The sequence below is a fragment of the Amphibalanus amphitrite genome, unplaced genomic scaffold (genome assembly GCF_019059575.1).
Source record: "Amphibalanus amphitrite isolate SeventyFive unplaced genomic scaffold, NRLGWU_Aamphi_draft 000224F_arrow, whole genome shotgun sequence".
NCBI lineage: Eukaryota > Metazoa > Arthropoda > Thecostraca > Balanomorpha > Balanidae > Amphibalanus > Amphibalanus amphitrite.
This window is the reverse complement of record NW_024881719.1, coordinates 437,086-457,531: the sequence shown is the minus strand read 5'-3', so window position 1 is coordinate 457,531 and position 20,446 is coordinate 437,086. Positions and strand designations below refer to the sequence as shown.

Sequence of the window (20,446 nt, the reverse complement as noted above, 5' to 3'; positions counted from 1 at the left end):
AGTCTGCAAAGCAATAAGCGAACCGTAGGTATTGTGATAAGCGGCATAATCAAAAAGGTTTTAGTGTGGACACTTGGATCAGACAACCGCTTTGGTGTCAGTTCAGTCAGCCTTGTATGACAGGTAATATTATATATTTTTTTGTGGCATTCTATGTCTGGGCTGGAAGCGAACTGGAGCAAGCTTAGTGGAGGATGGGGTAATTTGGCCGTTTTTTTAGGAAGCGCTGTAGCTCGACATTGGCGACATATTTCTGCACTCTCTCAACGCTGGCAGGTGTAGCATTCACTTTACTTTCTTTAATTAACAGCAGACATGTGCATGGATCCGAAAAAATGGATCTGGGATCTGATCCCACGGATCCTGATCTCGGATCCGTCGGGATCATAGATCCAGCTCTGTAATTTATCGAGAGATCCATAGGGATCACAGATCCGAGTCTCATTTTTTGCTTGAGATCCAGTGAGATCATAGATCCTCACTTATTTTTTGTTAACACATATATCCCAAAAAGCACTTGTTTCAACTCACAAACGTTCTGTTTTAGTGATTTTATGTGATCGCACGTCATAATCCATAGTTTTGTGTCACTTATTGGCATAGAAACCCTTTAAAACATGGTTTCAAATGTGGTGCATGGTGGGATCCACTCAGATCATAGATCCATGTTCTTAATTTATCGTCAGATCATATGAGATCATAGATCCAAGATGTATTTTTCACGCCGGATCCGGTGGGATCATAGATCCCAACCTGTACTTTGCTTCGAGATCCACTGAGATCATGGATCCATCACTCGGATCCATGCACATGTCTGATTAACAGTAAACTGTAACAGCAACAGTAACAGCGAAGCAGCCCCCCTGCCCTTTTCCCTTGATATCTCCTAAATGGCTGCAGATGTAATGTCACCAAACTTTCAAGACCTTTCCGAGGATCAACTTTACACATTGTGTGTAACAAAATTTTCCAAAGGCTATGGTAGATTGGTCACAAATGACGTCATAATGACGTCATGTTCTGTCATTTTCGACCCCAAAAAAGCTTTCGCGGGAAAAGCTGTCAGGCCTACAGCTTTGAAGATACAGAAAACGTTCTAGACATCAAAGGTGTAAAATTATCAGGGCTGTTAACTGTTATCTTGGATTTTTGAGATTTTTGGACCTTGAACCCCAAAAATGAAAAAGTAATTTTGTGGATAAAACAGTTCAAAAGTCCCAAAAGATTCTCGAATAAAAAAAAAACGGAACCGTCGTTAATCCACATATACCGAATTTGAGATTGACACCTCTTTTTTTTGCCAAGTTATAGTGAAAAAACTTAAATTGATAACGTTAAATTTTCAGACTCATCTCTTAGCAATTCTAGACAACGTAGCGCAAAACAGCAAAACAAAGACCACCATTAGACTCCCTGTGACGAGTTGCATCGAATCGATACCTATAGTTTATGCACAAACATCAACCTTAGAATTTTACTAATTTTTACCTGACTTTGACCTGACCTTCACTCCAGAACGTAGCCTAAAATGACCCCAAAGATTGCCTTACCCACATAGGATCCGAATCGCCTTTGTCATGTGAAATGGACAGTAAAACATGTATCATACGGCACTTTTATATTGTGGCCCTCAGTGACCTGACCTCTGTGACCTGACCTGGTAAGTGATCTAAAATAGCAAAATATGTGATTGACGAACAATTCTCCATCGATGGTTTTCAATAAGATACCTTTTACTCGATTTCATTACACATTTCTTGGAATGACTGTAAACGGTGAAAGTGTGACCTTTGACTTGAACTGTGACGTCATCAGTTGGACCGAGCTAAATAAAACTGGGTCACAAGGTAGTTCTCCAGTGGGGCTATCGAACGCCGTTTGAATTTTGAAAATCGGCCGGTAACTTTCCGAGATCTTAGGGGACCGAAATGCCCCTCCCCCCCCCCCCACACCGGTTACAGGGTCCGCTGATACTGATCGCCCTACGGGGCACGGGTTACATGGTGCTAACCTTAGGTCAAGGTCAATTCACTTATCACTAACTCTTAGGTCACGGACTCGTTCCAACTATCACCGGGTTTAGTCAATACAGGGTGTCCGGAAGTTATTTGCCCCTTGTTCATTCAGCTATAATCCCACCGTGCGCTTTCAGAACTGTTGAAAATTTGCTAAGACCGTGCCTCAGGCCATCCACAGCTGTCCGTTAGTCACATGACCTATCCAGGTCACCTGATCTTGACACTTGCGAGGCGCCAAGGACCAGTGTTTGGCAGGCGTAACTCGCACCTGAACGTGGTGTCTGCTATGACGAAAGCAACTCTTCGACAAAGCGTCATTACGCTGAAGTTATGGGGAGGACTGGAATGAATTAAGAATTCAAAGCTAATCCTCTGTGATCTGTCCTAATCACATTCGAAAACCTATGGGGAACCATGAAGGAAGAGCCAGGGGTGTAGGATCGCAAAATAGGTTGGGGGGGGGGGGGGCTGAGCCACGGACGCCGGTGGGGGCGGCGACGAAAGGTGCTGACCGGGGGGAGGGGAAGGGAAAAACCAGCGGTGGAAAAGGTGTTGACCGGGGGGGGGGGGGGAGCTTGGACCGTGGTGGTGAAAAGCGGGTCTATGACTTGAGTGATATGACTTAATCTCTCCCCCTTGATCCAAGTTCAGGATTAGGTATAAAATAAGGCGTAGGTATTTATATTCCGGCTCAACGTTTTACAACCACATGTCCACATTTATGCAGTGTATGTTCCCGCTCTTTTCAAATGCAAAGTGATGCCACTAAAACAGTATAGGTATGTATAGGTACAGTATAGGTACTCTTCTTATACTTAACCCTCGCCCCGCTGGGGGGTCAATTTGCCCCCCCCCGTGCGGTTTTTTCTGAATAACAAGAAAACGGCGGCGCGCAGCGCCGCCAAATTTTTTGTACCTTATCGGGCATCAATTTGATACCTTCACACAAAATTTCAAGTCTTAGGTCACCTTAGGTCAGGAGTTATTGAGGTCAAACTGAGGTCATATTCGAGCAAAAATGAGCAAAAAACATGAAATCTTGAAACGCTCACAAAAGCTAGTTACTAAGCAAGCAAAGTTCTTTATATGGTCATGTAGAGAAAAGACTGCGCTACAAATCTGCTACCTCGGATTTTAAAAAAATTGTGGGATGTTGACCCCAAAATTCAAAAAGTTGATTTAAAAAAAACGCAAAAAAATCCCAAACGTTTTTTTTGACTTTCGAACAAACCGGAATATATGTGATATTCCCTGCGCTCTTCTATCTGCATACCAATTTTAGATCGATACCTCTTTTTTGGTTAAGTTATAGCGAAAACAAACTGTTCAAAATTGATGACCTCAAATTTTTTACCTCAATTTTTGGCAATTCTAGAGCACATAGCGCAAAACAAAGACCACCATTGAACTCCCCGTGACGAGCTGCATCGAATAGATATACCCATTGTATGCAAAAATATCAACTTTAAAATTTGACCTTATCACCTGACCTTGACCTGACCTTGACCTGACCTTGACCTGACCTTGACCAGAACATAATCTGAACTGACCCCAAAGGCTGCCTGACCCACAAAATCGCATTTGGCATATAAGATGGACCATAAAACATGCATCACATGATATTTTCATATTGTGACCCTCAGTGACCTGACCTCTGTGATCTGACCTGGTATCAGTGACATTAAATAGCAAAATATGTGTTTGACAAACAATACCTACCCCATCGGTGATTTTCAATGAAATGCAATTTACTCGATTTTACAACGCATTTCTTGAAATGCCTGTAAACGGTGAAAATTCGACATTTGATCTGACCTGTAACGTCATCGGTTTTACCTAGGTCAATGAAATTGGGTCACAAGGTAGTTCCCTGTTGGGGCTATCCAAAGCCGTTTGCTGCTGGTCGGTAGGTTGCGTGGTTCTCGAGATCTTGGGGGGCAGGGGGCCAAATTGCTCCCCCCCCCCCCCAGCAGGGCGCGTTGCTCGGCAGACCCCAACGAGGCGCGGGTTAAGGCTGATGAGAGATTAAATTTATTGATTGATTCAGTATTTAGATTCCTATCCCCTAGTTTGGCAAACTGTTTAAGGGGCTCCTTAGAGGGACCCTCACTTTCCTAAAATCTAGGTACTCATTTTTTCACCAATCACCCACTTCATTTCGGAAGAGTCAAGTTTTTGTGTACCTAAAGATTGTAGACTGTTTAACCCTCGCCGGCACAGGGGGGGGGGGGTTGATGCAACCCCCCCTAAGGTGTTTCGCGAATAACTCGCGTAAAAAGCGGCCGATCGCGACGAAACTTTCAGTACCTTCGCATTGATTAATTGTACACCTACCCTGAAAATTTCATGACCCTGACCCCAATGACCTTTGACCTGTGACCTCTTTTCTGTGACCATGTTTGGCCGAAATCGCGGTTCGGCGCATGTCGGCTCGCATTAGCCGCGCGTTTGCAAGCTTTTCGTGGTTTCAAACGTTCAAACATGTGATTTGATGTTGCTCCCATGCATTAGGGTGGGTGTCAAGGTCACCTGAAGGTCAGGTCAGGTCATTGACCTTTGGTGACCTCGGGTGACCTCGGTTCACTTTTTCGAGTTTTACATGTTTCTAGGCTAGTTTTTGGAGCTGAATTCGAATTTAGCAACCATTTGAACATTTACGAAGTAGTTTTGGTGCCTTCGTAACATGTTACGAAGCTGTCCGAGGCGGTTGACACGTATTACGAATACCCGTCACAACCCCTACCGGTTGACCTGACCTGACCTGACCCGACCTGGTCTAAATGCTTCAAGACATCATCTCTGATCAAAACTAACACGATACTCGTGATCAGCACCCCGGAAAATCACATGGCAGCCACACTTTACGGCTTTCTAACAGGTCCCGATTTTCCCGGTTTTCGGGTCATTGACCTGACCTGGAAGGTCACCCGATGACCTGGGACCTTAAAATTGGGTATCATCGGCTTCCTCTCGTGACGGGCAACACGCTCGTTTTTTCCGCGAAGCTCTAGCTCGATCAGGGGCCAAACGCGAGGGGGGGGGGTCATACCAACCAACCCCCCTTGTGCCGTCGAAGGACTCAAAATGGCCTGTGCCGGCGAGGGTTAATGGCTCCCTTTTGGCTGTTACAGGGACCACCTCGACTACTTCTAGGGCCACGATAGCGGTATCGACAAAGTAGGCGATCGTGATCGGTAAAGCTACAGGACCGTCACAGAACAATTTCTGTTGTAGTATTTCGCAAAACCCCCGCATTCTGCATATCATTGGAAGCATAATTTTATTTTTAAAGTTGTAGGTCGTGTATCCACACGAATACTCCCAAAATGCAAGAAACAATTGCAGGCACGTACCTAGGAATTGGCCAGGGGGCGGAGGATCCCGGGAGGCCTCCTCTCTACATGGGGCCTCCTCTCTACAGAGGGCAAGGGAGCATCTAGGGCCTAGGCGAACGTTTTTTGTGGGGGGGGGGGGGGTACAGGTCGGCCGACATGCCGGGTCTGATGGATGAATTCTGACGACCGGGGGAGGGGGCGAGTATGTCGAGATCGAAAGGCATTTTGTCTTCGTCGTTTCTAAGATGAAGCTTTATCGTTATAAGTCACTCGGCTCAGTAGTTTTAGTTAAATTCACCTATACCAGTATAACGCCTTTTGGGGCGACTAACGGAGCGAGCGAGAGAGTGGGCCTTGCACGTGCGAAATTGCGAGGGGGTACCTCCAACTGACTTGTGCACGGCACCCTACTAACCGGTCTCTAGCGATGTGCCAAATTTGGGCACAATTGGCCCAGCCGTTCTCGAGATCTGGAAGCGGCACCCTGCACGTGCGCACGTGCAAAATGGGTCCCAAGTGACTTGTGCACGGCACCCTACTAACCGGCCCCTTACTGTGTACCAAATTTGAGCGCAATCGGTCCAGCCGTTCTCGAGATCTGGAAACGACCCCTGCACGTGCGCACGTGCAGCAGCACCCCAACTCTGGCACATGAATATGCAGTGCCTAGTGGGTGCCTATACCTACATGCCAACTTTCAGCGCAATCGGCCAAGTAATTACCGAGATATTGCAACAAGTACAAAACTGACACCTCTTCGTTTTGCACGTGGCACGTGCATAAGGGGTCACCCACATGCATCGGGAATAATCCAATACTTGGTAGAAGGAATGAAGCTACCCTACAAAAATTACCGCATGTAAATCGGTCAAGTGGTTGCTGAGATATAAGCCTCGCAAAAGCGTCCGCACGGCCGGCCGGCCGGACGCTCATACTCAGAAAGGAAAGACTACGCTCGCTTCGCTCGCTCCGTAACAAGTGCGTCGCCACGGATTTCTCACGGGGGGGGGGGGGGGGGACGTATCGACCGACTTAAAAACCCAAAAGTTGATATTGTTACCGCACTTTTAGCCTAATGCATTAGAAGCATACAGTAGCGATCTGTACCTATTAATAGGTACAGCCCACCGCTAAAGTAATGTAGGGTTTTACCAATCTCAACGGTTGGCTTTGACTGGCGATTGTTTAATGCGGAGTGATCGAAAAGAAGATGTCAATAGCTAAAGTTGCAGCTGCAAGAGTGACGATACATATAAGCTACATTCAAAGTTTCATTGTAGTCTGGTTAATCGTTCCTAAGCTTCAGAAGCAGAGCGTACCCATGACTGAAACCCCACATTACTTCTGCTGTGGACTGTACCTGTTTATGAATCGGCGGCGCGAAGCGCGGCGAAAATTTGCAAAAAAAAAAAACTTTGTCAAAACACAGCTCTAAAACACAAAATTTATGACCCTTTTAGCATGCTAGTACAAGCCGGAGTTCCTTAACATTACACATATGAATTTTGGTTCAATTTGTCATTGTTGGTGTTATTACAGTCACGATCTTTCTTATTGATTGGTGTAAGAATCGGAGGCGCGGAGCGCCGAGAAAATTTGCAAGAGCATTTGTCAAAACAAAGCTCAAAATCACACATTTTACAACTCTTTTAGCATGGTAGTTCAAGCCGGAGTTCCTTCACACTCCACAGTACCTACACATATGAATTCCGATTCAATTTGACACGGTTGGTGTAATTACAGTCACGATCTCGTAACGACCTGTGCGTACAATTTGCAAAAAAAAGCAGGGGCCTCCTCTCTACAGAGGACCACCGCTGTACTGTGGGCCTCCTCTTTTCACAGGGCCTCTCAACTACAGAAGGCCTCCTCTCTACAAAGGACTTCTCTCTACTGAGGGCCTATCCCTTTCAGAGGGCATCCATAGATGGCCTTGAGCCTTGAGGGTATCCTTTCTTCAGAGTGAGAGGGCCTCCTCTCTAGTCTTTACAGGGGGCCTCCTCTCTACAGAGGACTTCATCTCTGCAAAGGGCCTCCGGCTTGCTAAAACCACAGTTGATTTTTATGTGTGTGTACCTTCCTGGTTTTGTTTTGCTAGTATGTTCTTACTTATGACTCGAAAGTCATTTTATAAATTAAATTTATTCCCTCCATTGCAATGCACATTTTCAAGGCCCCCAGTTAGTTTTGACTTAACCCTATTCCTGGCGGGCTCCGCCGGGACAAGAAACTATCGGGGGGGGGGGGGCCGATTCGGCCCCCCCCCCCCCTGAGATCTCGAGAACGAAGCAAGATAGCGACAAGCGGTAAACGGCATCGGATACGCACGGTCAAGATCTACAATTTTTACTAAGGTCATTTTCAGGTCAGGTCAAAGATGACGTCACAGGGGTCGAAAAAGTCAAAATGGCGGCGCTAGATATGGAGAGAGTTTTTCTCGAATAACTTTCGAATTAGTCAAGATAGGAACAAACTAAGGGCATCATCGTGATCCTCTCGTCAATCCGCATCGAATGATATATATATGTTGACCTCGAAAGGTCAAGGTCAAAGGTTGGCCTCAGGTCACGTGACCTCGAGGTCATCATGTATATCATTCGATGCGTCTTGACGAGCTGAACACAATGAGACCATCCACGCGTCTGTATCTTGTTCCTGTACGGAGTTATTGGCCAAAAACCTTTGGTGACCTTTGATGACGTGACATGACCTCACAGCTGCCCAACAGCAAAACAGACCTCAAGGTAGTGAAGGTTGATCGTATATGAAGTCATGTATGGTATATGGGGCCATTCCGACCCGTTTTAGTGGTAAAAACAGGGAGTTGGTTTTTCCCCCATTGACTTATAATGGGGAGGTCGCGAAATTGACCTGATCTTAGGTCACCGATATCAAAATTCCGAGATAAACAAATTGCACATACTGGTACCCTAACTAAACCCTGAAGAGAAGAAATTGATCGGTCGAAAACTCTAGCTCTGGCGTGATTGCAAACTTTTCTGAGGTAGGGTCACCAAACCGCCTCTGGTGACCTGACCTGAGGTCAGATCAACTCAAAATTTTCAGACATGTTGCGTAGAAGCCTTGTAGGAAAAGTCAGAAAATTTGAGCTTCCTAGCTCAACGCGTTTGGGAGAAATAACCAAAAAACCTCAGGGGGGCTCCTGAGGCCCCCCCCCGCCAGGAATAGGGTTAAAGCCAAAATTGGGTAGTCGTAAAGCAGAGAGGCGCTATACCCAGACTCCAGAGATGCTTTCTAATCGGACCAAACCAAACCAAACCAAAACTAACCAAACCTGACCTAACTTCACCTACAACCTACAACCAAAAACCTGCAATCTACAACCTAAAACCTACCACCTAAAACCTAAAACCTACAACCTACAGCCTAACCTACAGTGTCTCTCCTTGGTTGCAAAAAGAAGTGTGACGCCTGCTTTACTACTCCCCCAAATAGTGCCATTTAACCTTGCCAAGTTGAGCTTTCTTTGATTTGTCCATATTTTAAAATGTTGGGGGGCTGACTGGCAAGTTGGGGGGGCTGACCAGCCAGTTGGGGGGGCTGAAGCCCCCCCAACTGTATAGGATCCTACGCCCCTGGGAAGAGCTCAACAAGATTGAACCAGCTCCCACAGAAAGCAGACTTTAGAGGAACCTGTGAAAGGTGTGGCTGAACATCAGCGCGGATACTCTGGACATCTTGATCAATGGAATCAGGGGCGTCGACGCGTAAGGAAAACAGGTCCGACTTTTTCTCGGGGGGCCCGCACCGGTGGGGGCCCCAGGGGCCCCCGTGGCCGCAGCAGGGCCCCCGAGATCCCCAACGGGGGCCCCCCGCGGCCGCAGAAGGGGACCCCGTGGGCCGCAGCAGGGCCCCGCGGTGTCTAGCAGGGCCCCAGAGGCGCAGCAGGGCCCCCGCGGTCTCTAGCAGGGCCCCCCGAGCCGCAGTAGGGCCCCCGCGGTCTGCAGCAGGGGCCCCCGCGAGCCACAGCAGGGGACCGCCCAGTCGAAAAAGTGGTCCGACTAGTCGGAAAAGTCGGACCGGTGTCGACGCCCCTGAATGGAATGCTAAAGCGGATGAGGGAATGGGTAGGACTAGGACAGGGTAGGGGATAAATTGGTAAATAAATAATGACCCGGGCGCTCTTTGTTTACCAATTATGGCGGCGAGCTGATGGAGGGGCAAATAATTTCCGGACACCCTGTATACTGATGTGCTCACTGTCACTACTAGCCATGGCCAAGGGCCTTGACTCAATACCATTTGTATTTTGATTGACAAACAATTGTAATACTAAATCTTATTTATTTGGTTAGAAACAAAAGAAGATGTTACATATTGTCAGGCATTGTCTTTTTTTCTCGTAATTTCATTTCTGAAATACGGAATACCTTTGAAGATCATATCAAAATAACCATAAATATTTTACTGGTCATGTTTTGTGCTGAAAGATTTGCTACATTACTGGCGCTGATGCTACAACTCTGGTGTTTACTTTTTCTACACCTCGAATTTTATAGATATGTGGAATTTTCAAATTGGAGCACATTAACAGTTAACTTGACATTTTGATCTGGTTATGATGAATATTGCAGGTGTTTTGACCTTTATTTACTAATTCTGGGTACTTCTTTTATGCATTTGTTAATTGTTATTTTCAGCCAGTGTCATTGGTTGATAATTTGTCAAGCTACCTCATTTTGACTTTCCCCAATTCCCATGCCTTCTTCAACTTCAAGTTTTTGACAAACATTGGGCCTCAAACTTCATATATGACTATTCCTGTTAAGTTGCTCTTTTATATAATTACTGAATGACAACCATGTAGCACAGACAGCATTGCTCTACCTTCACTGTGACGTTCAAAGAAACGTTCTGGTACCTATAGACACTAGTAGATATGAACACCTTTTGCCACTCTTTGTTTGGATTTTAATTTAATTTTGCTTTGTGTGTCTTGCAATTGCCACCACAGAGTGTAGGAATGTAGCATGCTATGTGAAAATCAACAATTGAATCATGTCAATCGTCAGTAACAGACCTATTTACGATAACTTGAGTGAGGCTCGTTTTCTCACTGCTTTTTAACTGACCTGATATTATTCTGAAGGCTAAACATAACAATAAGGAAAAGCCACAAACTCAACTAGGCACAGTGAATCAATTTGTAATACATTAAGCCATGTGGAATTTATAAAGCTTGCACCACAAGCGGTGCTTAGAGAGCGGTGCTTAGAGAGTTCAGTTTGAGTTGCTAGAAAACTCATTTATTTTGTCTGTTAGAAACCAAGCATTATTTTACTTGAAGTTAGTTGCCTTTAAATCAATATTTTCAAAAGTTTTTTTTTAAATATCCTGCATTGTTTCTAGCTTTGTTACACTTTATGTGACTTCAATGATCTAAAACCAGGATAACATAGAAACAATGTCTTCAACATTAGTGCTATAGTAGTAAGAAAAACAGTGTAACTCTCACTCAAACTAAGTTAGATAAAGCATGTACATCTTTTGGGTTCTGCTTTTGCTTTGTTTATAGTTGTTGAAGGAAAAATGAGTTGTGTCATGGCTTTTCCTGCTTTCAGTGCAAGGCATGCAACCATTGTTTGATGTTTTACCAACATGAATATACAATGCTCACATTTGATATCATTGATTTTTTCATTTTGTATGTTGCATGATTTTACATCCTTGTAAGCATGCATGCTGCTTTGAAGCTTTGTGAAAAAAGGTTTTTTTAATTACCACAATTAACCCTCGCCCTGGCAGGGGGGGGGGGTGTCGATGCGACCCCCCCCCCCCTAAGGTTTTTCGAAGTTAGCGTCTTCGGCGCTGCGCGCCGCCAAATTTGGCACAGCCTATGGGGCAACCTTTTTACATATGACCTGAAAATTTCAGGTCCGGGTGACCTTGGGTCAGGTCACCAGGTCAGAAAAACCGGTACAAGGTCATGGTCAAATTTCAATTTTCTTTTTGCACCTGCCCAACTCACAGTTTTGGACTGATTTCCTTCAAACTTTCAGGATGTGCTAAGTTCACCGAGTTGTATAACATATAGTTTGGGTTTTTTGAGGTCACTGACCTGAGGTCAGTTAGAGGTCATTACATCGTAATGCTAAGCCTATGGGAAAATACTAAATTCGGAAAATACTGGAGATATCTGCTTCGTTCTAGCACTTTTGTGCTTTGAAACCACAGTACCTAACAGCAGGTCACTTGGTGCTTCTTTGTTTGGTGTACTTATCCATGGGTCAGGTCAAATGAGGTCAACTGAGGTCAAATGACGTTTTTGCCAATAACTTGGCACATAATGACGCTAGAGCTTAAAAAATAGTATCATTGTGTTCCTGGTGATCAGCCGAATCGAATGATATGCAATATGATGCAATTTGGTTAACTTGAACTTAACTTATTAATTTAAGTTTACTTAAAATTTAAGAAAAACTTCAGGTACACTTAAGCAAGCTAAAAAGTATATCATTCGACGCGCCTTGACGTGCTGAGTTCACTGGTGTTTTTCTTTTTGCTCTATCTTAATTAGATCAAAAGTTATAAGCGAAAAACTTTTGACCTGTTTTAGCGAAATTTTTACATTTATACCCCCCAAACCCCCCTAAATATTGACCTAGAGCAACCAAATTTGCACAGGGGCGAGAACTCCAGGGGGCCCACCTACCTACCAAATTTGGTGTTTCTAGGTGCCATAGGAGCCAATCGCGAGGGGGGGTCGCATCGACCCCCCCCCCTGCCAGGCCGTGTTATGAAAAATGCCCTGCCAGGGCGAGGGTTAATGGGATTTGAGTTTAAGGCAACAGTATACAATTTGCCATTTCTCTGATGTAAATTGCCATTTAACAGCACTCTTTCATATCATTGCTTTTACTTTTCATTTATAATTAAATCCATAATTAATGCTAGTCTCCAAATATCACTCAGGCTTCAGGAGAGGAAGACTTCTCCCTGCTGACTCAGCCTCCTGTGCTGCAGTGCCCCAGCTGTCTGGTATGATCGTGTCGGGCTGCTCGCCGATCCAGCTGTTGGTTCTGCGTGCGCCGCGGCTGGTGCCGGGCCGGTCGGCCGCGCTCGCGCCGCCCGCCGCCTGTCGGCCGCTGAGCTCGGGCCGCCGGCGCGCCGCCATGGCCGCGTTCCGCTCGCAGTCGCGACCGACGCCCGGCGTCCGGGTGCCGTCCGAGCGCGCCGAGCCTGTCCACCTGGCCTCGCCGTCTGCCGAGAACCTGCTGCTCTTCTCCGAGTCGCCGACGGCCGGCTGGCTGGCGTGCCGTGGCCTGTCGGGCCCGCCGAACGACGACCCGCCCGCCATCGTCCTCACCCCCGCCGAGCCGCCGCCGCCGGCTGAAGGAGACGCTGAGCAGGAGACGCCGAGCGAGGAGACTCCGCAGCCGCCGCAGCCGCCGCCGCTGCCGCCCCTGGTGGGCTATCTGCAGGACACACTGCGGGGATTGGTCACCGCCAGGAACGAGAACAAGCCGCCGCATACACTCGAGGTGCGTCTTTAGCATGTTTGTGGGTGGTTTAAGCATGTGATGCACCACAGTTTGATCACGTTATTGATAGCACCTAGCATAGTATTGACTGTTGAAACTTGAATGTTTGCTACAGAACCAGAAGTAACAGAACATCTTGTTCACCTTATTGATAGCACCTAGCATAGTATTGACTGTTGAAACTTGAATGTTTGCTACAGAACCAGAAGTAACGCTTTTTCCTACCATTGAATTCATACAAAACAATCGAGCAATATGCAGAAACATTTTCATTTCTCACACTGCTCACATAACGCTCGTTTTTGCTCTAGCTATGCATTCCATTGTTCCTCTGACTGCCTGCCCACAGGTACTGTCTCGTCGCGTGGTGGCGGCATACGGCGAGCTGGCTCCCAGCGAGCACCAGCACTTCTTCCGTCTGCTGGCTGATGAGCACAGCGTCGACCACAGCAAGGTGCTGGCCGCGGCCGCCGAGCTGGCCGGCACGCAGGTTAGTACAGTGACAACGTCATATCTGCTGACGTCTTGAGCGAACCGGTACAATTCTTGAAATTAAAACACAAATTAAACAAACTCGAAAGATTGCAAGTTTCGAGAAGATAAGCTGGAAAACATAAAACCGAAGCGAAAAATCGAAAGCGAAGCGAAACACCGCAAAAGTTTCCCGTGGAGCTTGACATTTAGGTGACCAATGACTGTATCATGTGATGCATGGATGCTTCAGCGATTTTACACTACCATGATTTCTCACGCCTTGTTGGCTTTTTGCTGCGCCTATGCGATGCAGGGAGGAGCTCAGATTCTGAAGAGGGAAGAGGGACTGGCCTCGCTTCTCCAGCCAGACTACGTGTGGATATTCAAACAGCTCGGCAGGACCGAAGGAGGGGTCAAGTTTCTGGTGGACATGAGAGCCCATCTGCTGGTAAGATGAATAATGTTTTTTATTATAGTAGGCTTGGCTGGTGTTCTTGTTTGGTGCTTGAACCATGCCAGACTTGTGTACTTGTTTGATGTGGTTTGCTTAATTGTCGGTACCGACTATCTTAGGGTTGTGACTATCCAATTTGCGATGCCATTGGCTGATTGTTGATTAGCAGCTGACTTATTAACATTTTGATGTGCACTAGACGGAAAATTTTTAGGACGTGCAATGTGCATATGCTGAAGAGCAAACTATTTCTTATGATTTGATTCCCGTCAATGACGACATCTATGCTGTGTTTTCGGTCACATTGCCGCCGTTTTCCACCAGTGTTGCCTTCATATCAACCTTCATACTTGCACACCGCGGCTACGCTCCTATCGTAGCGTCACTTCCTAAACCCTTCACTCTCCGTGCCTCTTCACTCATATCTCGCTCTCCATCCTCTTCACCCCCACGGCCCACCTCCAGCACCGCCATAACCTTGCCACCCCTAACCTCCGTTTCAGCGGACGCTGACGGTGACTGACGCGTCCGACCCGTCCGTGCCCCGGCTCCGCTCGCTGGGATCGGCCCTGAAGGACCTCATCGCGCTCTGGTTCTCTGTGGGTTTCCTGCAGCTGGAGAGGATTACGTGGGAGTCGCCGTGCGCTATGCTGGAGAAGGTAGGCACCGAAGGAAGATATGAAAGGGAAGAAACAGCTAGGGTTCGTCGGACAGGTGCGCAATAAGGCAGCATATGCTTTGGAGGGGTGGGGTGGTAGTGGTTTGTTGGTCTGGCACGTTCTGAGGAAACGTGTGGAAGTGAAGGAAAAGCTTGTGAAAAGTCTCGGTTTGTCAGGCTGAGGTAGTGATAGGTTTACCTTATCACGATCGTGTGTTTCTCGCATGCTGCTAAGAGTGTCATTATGATGTATCGTATCTGGATTATTTGTTTAATAGCGCCACTATGACCTAAACCAGTGGCCCCCACCCATCACCGCCCCGCTGCCCGCTAGGTGTCAGAGTACGAGGCGGTGCACCCGGTCCGGAACTGGACGGACCTGAAGCGGCGCGTGGGCCCGTACCGGCGCTGTTTCGTGTTCACCCACCACGCCATGCCCAGTGAGCCGGTGGTGGTGCTGCACACGGCACTAACACCCACCATCTCCAGCTCCATACAGGACATCGTCCGCAAACCCAGGCGATTCTCCCGTGAGTGGAGGGCAGGGGAGAGAGAGCAGAGGAAAGGGGTGGGATTGATTTGTGCTGGGCTGTTTTAGTGGGAGTGCTCTTGATAGCTAGGCAGATAATGAATAGTACCTATAGGTAAAGGGTATAATATAGCGGAAATAGTTCGGCGAATAATCAGACGCGTTTATGATTAATTAATTTTTAGTAGTTTAATGGGAATTGGGGTAGGGTATGCCCTTGGACCTTATCCAATTTACCCACTTTATCGTTTTCGTGCAGGACGCTACACCATCCTAAAAGATAATTCAACTAATGTTATAGTGCTGAATGTTCGCCGTGAGTTCCAAACTGACACACGCTCGTTTTGATTCCGTCCAGTGTCTGACTACCTGCACGGCGGCTCGAATGACGCCGTTTTGAAGGATGAGGACCCTGGTCAGATCGCCGCCGCCATCTTCTATTCCATCTCGTCCACCCAGAAAGGCCTCCAGGTACGGCGTTGGGCTCTACCGACCGGTCTCTACCGACCGCTACCACTGTCGGTAGAGGCGAATAGTTCGCTCGCAGAAGCTGAAATTGTAGTCTTAATCTGCATGCTTCAAACGCCGTACCATTTGTCGGCACTCCCCAGCCCTGATAGAGGAATGTAAAGCCTGCACCCTGAACCTTGGTCTTCTGTGGGTGGTAGGAAGCAGAACCTTCGGACTGCCATTTCAACACGCCGGTGTGGAAATTTACTCCGTCACCTTTTACAAGCGCGCCTCTCCCACTTAGACCTTCAGAAGGGCTTATGGTCTTTTATGTTATATTGGCAGTGGATTTATAAGAGCGATGCGGGAGCTGTTAACCCAGCTCTGTAGACCGTAATTGCTGGCTGTTTAGATACTGCGCGGATCTCTTTGATTTGAGAGAATCAGCTGCAATATTGTAAAAGGGTGCATTGCTAGGCTTACCATTTGATTCATTATTAACGGTCCTTTAAAATTCACGAATCTGTCGTGACTTTGTTATTTAACTAGCTGGGGTAGAATCATGTTTGCACCAAGCTAGGCAACTGAGTCTGCGAGTAGCTGCGCATGTGAGTGAAGAAACATATTGCTGCACCTAATCAATATGGCAATGCTCTTATTTCGAGTGCGCTGGCACCAGGGTGCGTTTGCTCATAATATGAGTATTCTACTCTGTCCACCAGGGTATAGAGCTGGGTAACTACCTGATCAAGCGCGTGGTGCGTGAGCTGGCGGCGGAGTACCCTCAGCTGAGTCAGTTCTCCAGTCTCTCGCCGATCCCCGGCTTCAAGAGCTGGCTCACCACGGAGATCAACAAGGCAGAGAGAGGTCAGTGGCAGCTGAGGAGCCCATAATAAGCCGTTCTAGTGAATTAGTGACATGATGGGATGATCAATGATCAATGATCATTGCTTTGAGATGTGTACCGAAATGGAAAGGAAGTTCATTAGAGGTGTCACCGTCTGTCATTGACGGTCACTGCCGACATGTACAAATCATTAGACCTTTATTCAAAGTGTTGCGTGCTGAGTGACGACCTTTTCACCTTTCGGCCTGCCAGGTACACCGGTATCAGCTGCTGTTCCAACCCCCGCCCCCCCCCCCTGGCCCTGCCCTCCACCAGGCCAGTGCCGTCTGCTGACGGACTCTGAGCTGGCCCGGCTGGCGGAGCTCACGGAGTGCCAGGAGGGCACCAGCGGCACCATGGCGCAGCTGCGCCGGCTGGTCACCTCCTGCTCCTGGCTGGAGGAGGGCGGAGAGCTGTGTCAGCTGCTCGAGGCGCCTCTGATGAGACTCTGCGCCCGCTACCTCTACTCGGAGAAACGCCGCGGGTCGGCGCTGGACAGTGTCGGTACGAGAGCTGTAGGAAGGAGAGGCAAAGGGATATGGGAGAGGGTAGGGTCAACAGAGCAGAATGTAGTGCATGGGCAAATTAGCGGTGACATGCCATGGAAATGTGCAACGATAGCTGCGTGTCGAGTTAAATTTGTCGGTAGTCCAAAGATTTGGAATTACATAGAGCAAGCAGTCGTCATGATTATCCTAGTTCAATCAATCAGCTGTCGTCCTTTTTATGGTATCCCACACGAAATTGGTTTTGACTTTAACGCATGTTCCGTTTCAATTGCCATCGCATGTGTGCCAGTGCCAACTGAAAAATGAAACCATCTGACATGCTAGTTCCCAATCAGCCTCAATTTAGCGTGATTTCTGGCCCATTTATTCATCCGCCACTCCGCCACGCATGACATGTTATTACCAGTCGTGAAATCCGGTGTGTTTGAACTTTGACATGTGTTCTCTTCTACAAAACCAGTGCAGTTTCCGCCTGTTTTTAATACATGGTCGGGCTCGTTACAGCAAATTTCCACCTGCGCAATGGAGCGGTGATGTGGCGTCTGAACTGGCGAGCTGATCTGACCGCGCGCGGTCTCACCAACTCCTGTGGCATCATGGTCAACTACAGGTACGGCGGGCTCGGGACGATAGGATCGGGACACCCCCCGGACGGGTGGGTGAGGGTGACGGGTGATGTTACGAGGGCGCACTGATTGTGAATCAGTCGCGCCGTGTGGTTGATAGTTGCAGTGCTTTGCAGGGATTTATTGTGCTTGACATAATCGTTTTTTGAAGAGGCTATAAATCCAATGCGCTACATGATGATATGCCATTCGTTTACATTCTGTACGACTGTGTGCAATATCGATAGTCGGGTCTTTCGGCATTCTTTTTTTCCACATGCATAATATTCTCCATTTACATGTACTGCCCCATATTAGCCTAGCCTGCTTTTTAACGTAAACGCTCTTCTCGCCAGGTATTTTCTGGAGGACACACAACAGAACAGCGAGCGTTACCTATCCGCTCACACCATCACCGCTTCTGAAGGGGTGCGTCAGCTGGCGGATCGTGCGCGCGAGCTGGGTCGGACGGATACTGTCCAGTGAGTACCTGGCCCTCCCCCTACCCATCCCACGTCCCTGCCCCACGTCCCACGCCCCTGCCCCACGTCCCCCGCCCCCTTCCCGTCCCTTCCCGTTCGTCCCGTCCCCCGTTCCCCGCTCGGGGAGACGGTACCGGTGGCGCGACGTGTTCTGAACCTGAGCTGCCTGGCTGCGGCGGCACGCGGTCAGGACCGTATGTGAGCGGTGCCAGTGTGCGGGGGCCGACCCCGCCTGGCACGGAGCTAGTTTTACGAGCTCCTTGGGGAGGGAGGGGTAAAGGGCTGGGAAGGGACCGCCGCTTCTGACTGCTACGAGCATAGAGCGGTGGTGGTTTAACAATGCAATATTTATGGGAAGGGAATTGAGTGTTACTGGTACCGCTACATCATGAAGGGTTAGTTGAGGTGACCGAGATAAGTGTTAACGGGACATGTTCCTGTCATATTTCTGTCAGATCAATTCTTGATAGGACGATTCAGCGTTGCGGTGGTCTTGTAACTTGCAATGACATTTGTCATCGTGCAAGTACCAGTTTAATTACTCAAATTTCATTTGTCTGCCAATTAAGATTCAACGAATGCCGTTAGCGTGCAATACTATTGCTTTGTATGTCACAGTTCTTCGAGCTTCGATATTTCTTGCGAGTGTTCTAACAACTAGAAAATATTTATTTAAATGCTATATCTCGGTGACGCAGCAATGCGCAGGCCATACACCCATATTACGCAATAGGGGGTTTATATTATGGCCGGGAGCACTAATCTTTGCCTTATCGGGATCGGGACTCGTAATATTTACCGCATTGCGGGGTAGCCCTCGCCTTTATTGTAGCGACTTTCCCCAACTGTCTGGGGGCGGTACTGATGCGTAGTCTCGCCCAAGTGCTGGTGATAGTCTTCTAGTCGTGTCTGGTGGTGTTGTAGACTTTGTGATGTGCCGTGCACGCCCCTGCTGGGACGATTGTGGGAGTAGTAATCTTGGATTGTGGTGGGTGTTTCTTGAATTCCCCGTAGAGTTTTTGGAAGTCCATCAAGCCACGGCAAGAATGTTACTGTTGACAGGTAGTTCAGATGGGTCTTTGTTCAGGAAGTTCAGTGCAGACGTTCAGTTTACCGCTGGTATCCTCTGCGCAGCGGCGCTACAGTCTGTGATCGCTGGTCTATCACCTATGTGTGTTGGACTGTGGGAACCCCGCTTCTCGACCCTCGCGGTGGTCATGGGGAGGGACGTTTCGGAACGATCCGAACTCAAAAGTTTGTCTTCTGAATGGTCTGGGCTGGCCAGCTCGTCGGATTTGAATGGAGTACAAATGTTTGTCGGGATGTTGTAATGGTGTTTCGTCGCGATTGTTACGGACTGGTGAAGATCGCTTACACAAACGGATTTTGCGTATGTGGACTGATTCCCGTATTGCAAGTGACCATGGTTTTGTACCCCTTGCTCACAAATTTGCTTTATCTCCGACCTGTTTGTTTTGAATGCCGTGTTGCCTCGTTTTCAGATTGTTTGTCCCCATTGTTTGTAAGTGCAATGTTAGGCACAGTCAACAGCAATACATATCGGACCTCTGCGTTACTGTGGTATTTTGTGTCTCATGAGACCGGTCCAATCAGCGTGACGCTGCTGTATTCTCAGCAAGTTTGTCGTGGGTGGTCCATCGGGGCTCGTATGTGAGAGCTCAATAGAAAATGACTTACACGGCTACCCAGGTATGAGCCGCTCTGGTGGTCATGGTTTCCCCAGGAGCTTTGATGGGTGGGTGGGGAACGAGTGGTAATAATCCAAATAGCGTGCCAAGTAGTACCGCATGCATAGGTTTTGTCGGAATTTTCACCTCAAGCAGTTGAGTATGCTATTATGTCGATGCTGATTGCTGATGTTGGCTGATGATCGGCCGGCCGTCCCTCTCACGTTATGTCCATTCCTCCATTCCTTACGCGATGTGAGAGGGACGGTCGACGAGCTGAAAAAGAAAGAAAAAAAAAATCGAACCCGACGGACGCTCCTTTCGGCGCGCCGGAGCGCGCCTCCGCCGCGCGCGCCGAGCGCCCACGCACTGGGGAAGCGTCTCCCGTCCCCTCCCGTCCCGTCCGAGAGGGCCGCGCCGCCGGCGGGGCCGCCCCGGGCGGCGGCGCGGCTATTCGGAGGACCGTCTCGCCGCTGTCCGGCGCTAGCCCGTTAACGAACATATAACAACGTTATCTTCCGTTAACTATAGCGCCGCACAGACTCTGCTCGAACGTTACATTGGCTGATGATCGGCCGGCCGTCCCTCTCACGTTATGTCCATTCCTCCATTCCTTACGCCAATCACACCCGACAGGACAGAATGTTATTATAGTGATCGGTGCTCCAGGAGGGACGCGGCGTAAAGTGGCCTGCTCAGGCAGGCCAGGCCGCGGCCACGAGACGCCAGGCAGGAGGCAGGGTTGGTTGGCAAACAGCACTGATCACACACTAGGAGAATGGGCGTCGACTCACCTCTGTCACTTGGTTGGAGTTTGTCAGCGCCCAGTGGAGGGCGGGGGCGCGTACAGGGGAGG

At 48.3% G+C, this 20,446-nt stretch overlaps 1 protein-coding gene across 5 annotated transcripts; it reads left to right on the top strand.

Moving 5' to 3' along the window:
* Positions 1 to 9,839: 9,839 nt before the first annotated feature.
* Positions 9,840 to 19,478, top strand: LOC122385567 (malonyl-CoA decarboxylase, mitochondrial-like). Of its 5 annotated transcripts, none has more exons than XM_043373921.1 (11): positions 9,840 to 10,137; positions 12,338 to 12,855; positions 13,205 to 13,345; positions 13,643 to 13,777; positions 14,287 to 14,442; positions 14,776 to 14,971; positions 15,329 to 15,441; positions 16,143 to 16,287; positions 16,583 to 16,810; positions 17,320 to 17,425; positions 17,777 to 19,478. In XM_043373921.1, the coding sequence occupies exons 2-11, from the start codon at positions 12,355 to 12,357 to the stop codon at positions 17,904 to 17,906; spliced, it is 1,851 nt and encodes a 616-aa protein (XP_043229856.1). In that variant the 5' UTR covers positions 9,840 to 10,137; positions 12,338 to 12,354; the 3' UTR covers positions 17,907 to 19,478. The 5 variants fall into 5 exon arrangements, with proteins under 5 accessions (XP_043229856.1, XP_043229853.1, XP_043229857.1 ...); XM_043373918.1 differs by having other exon boundaries at positions 9,870 to 9,948; XM_043373922.1 differs by having other exon boundaries at positions 9,870 to 9,977.
* The last annotated feature ends 968 nt before the right edge of the window (positions 19,479 to 20,446 follow it).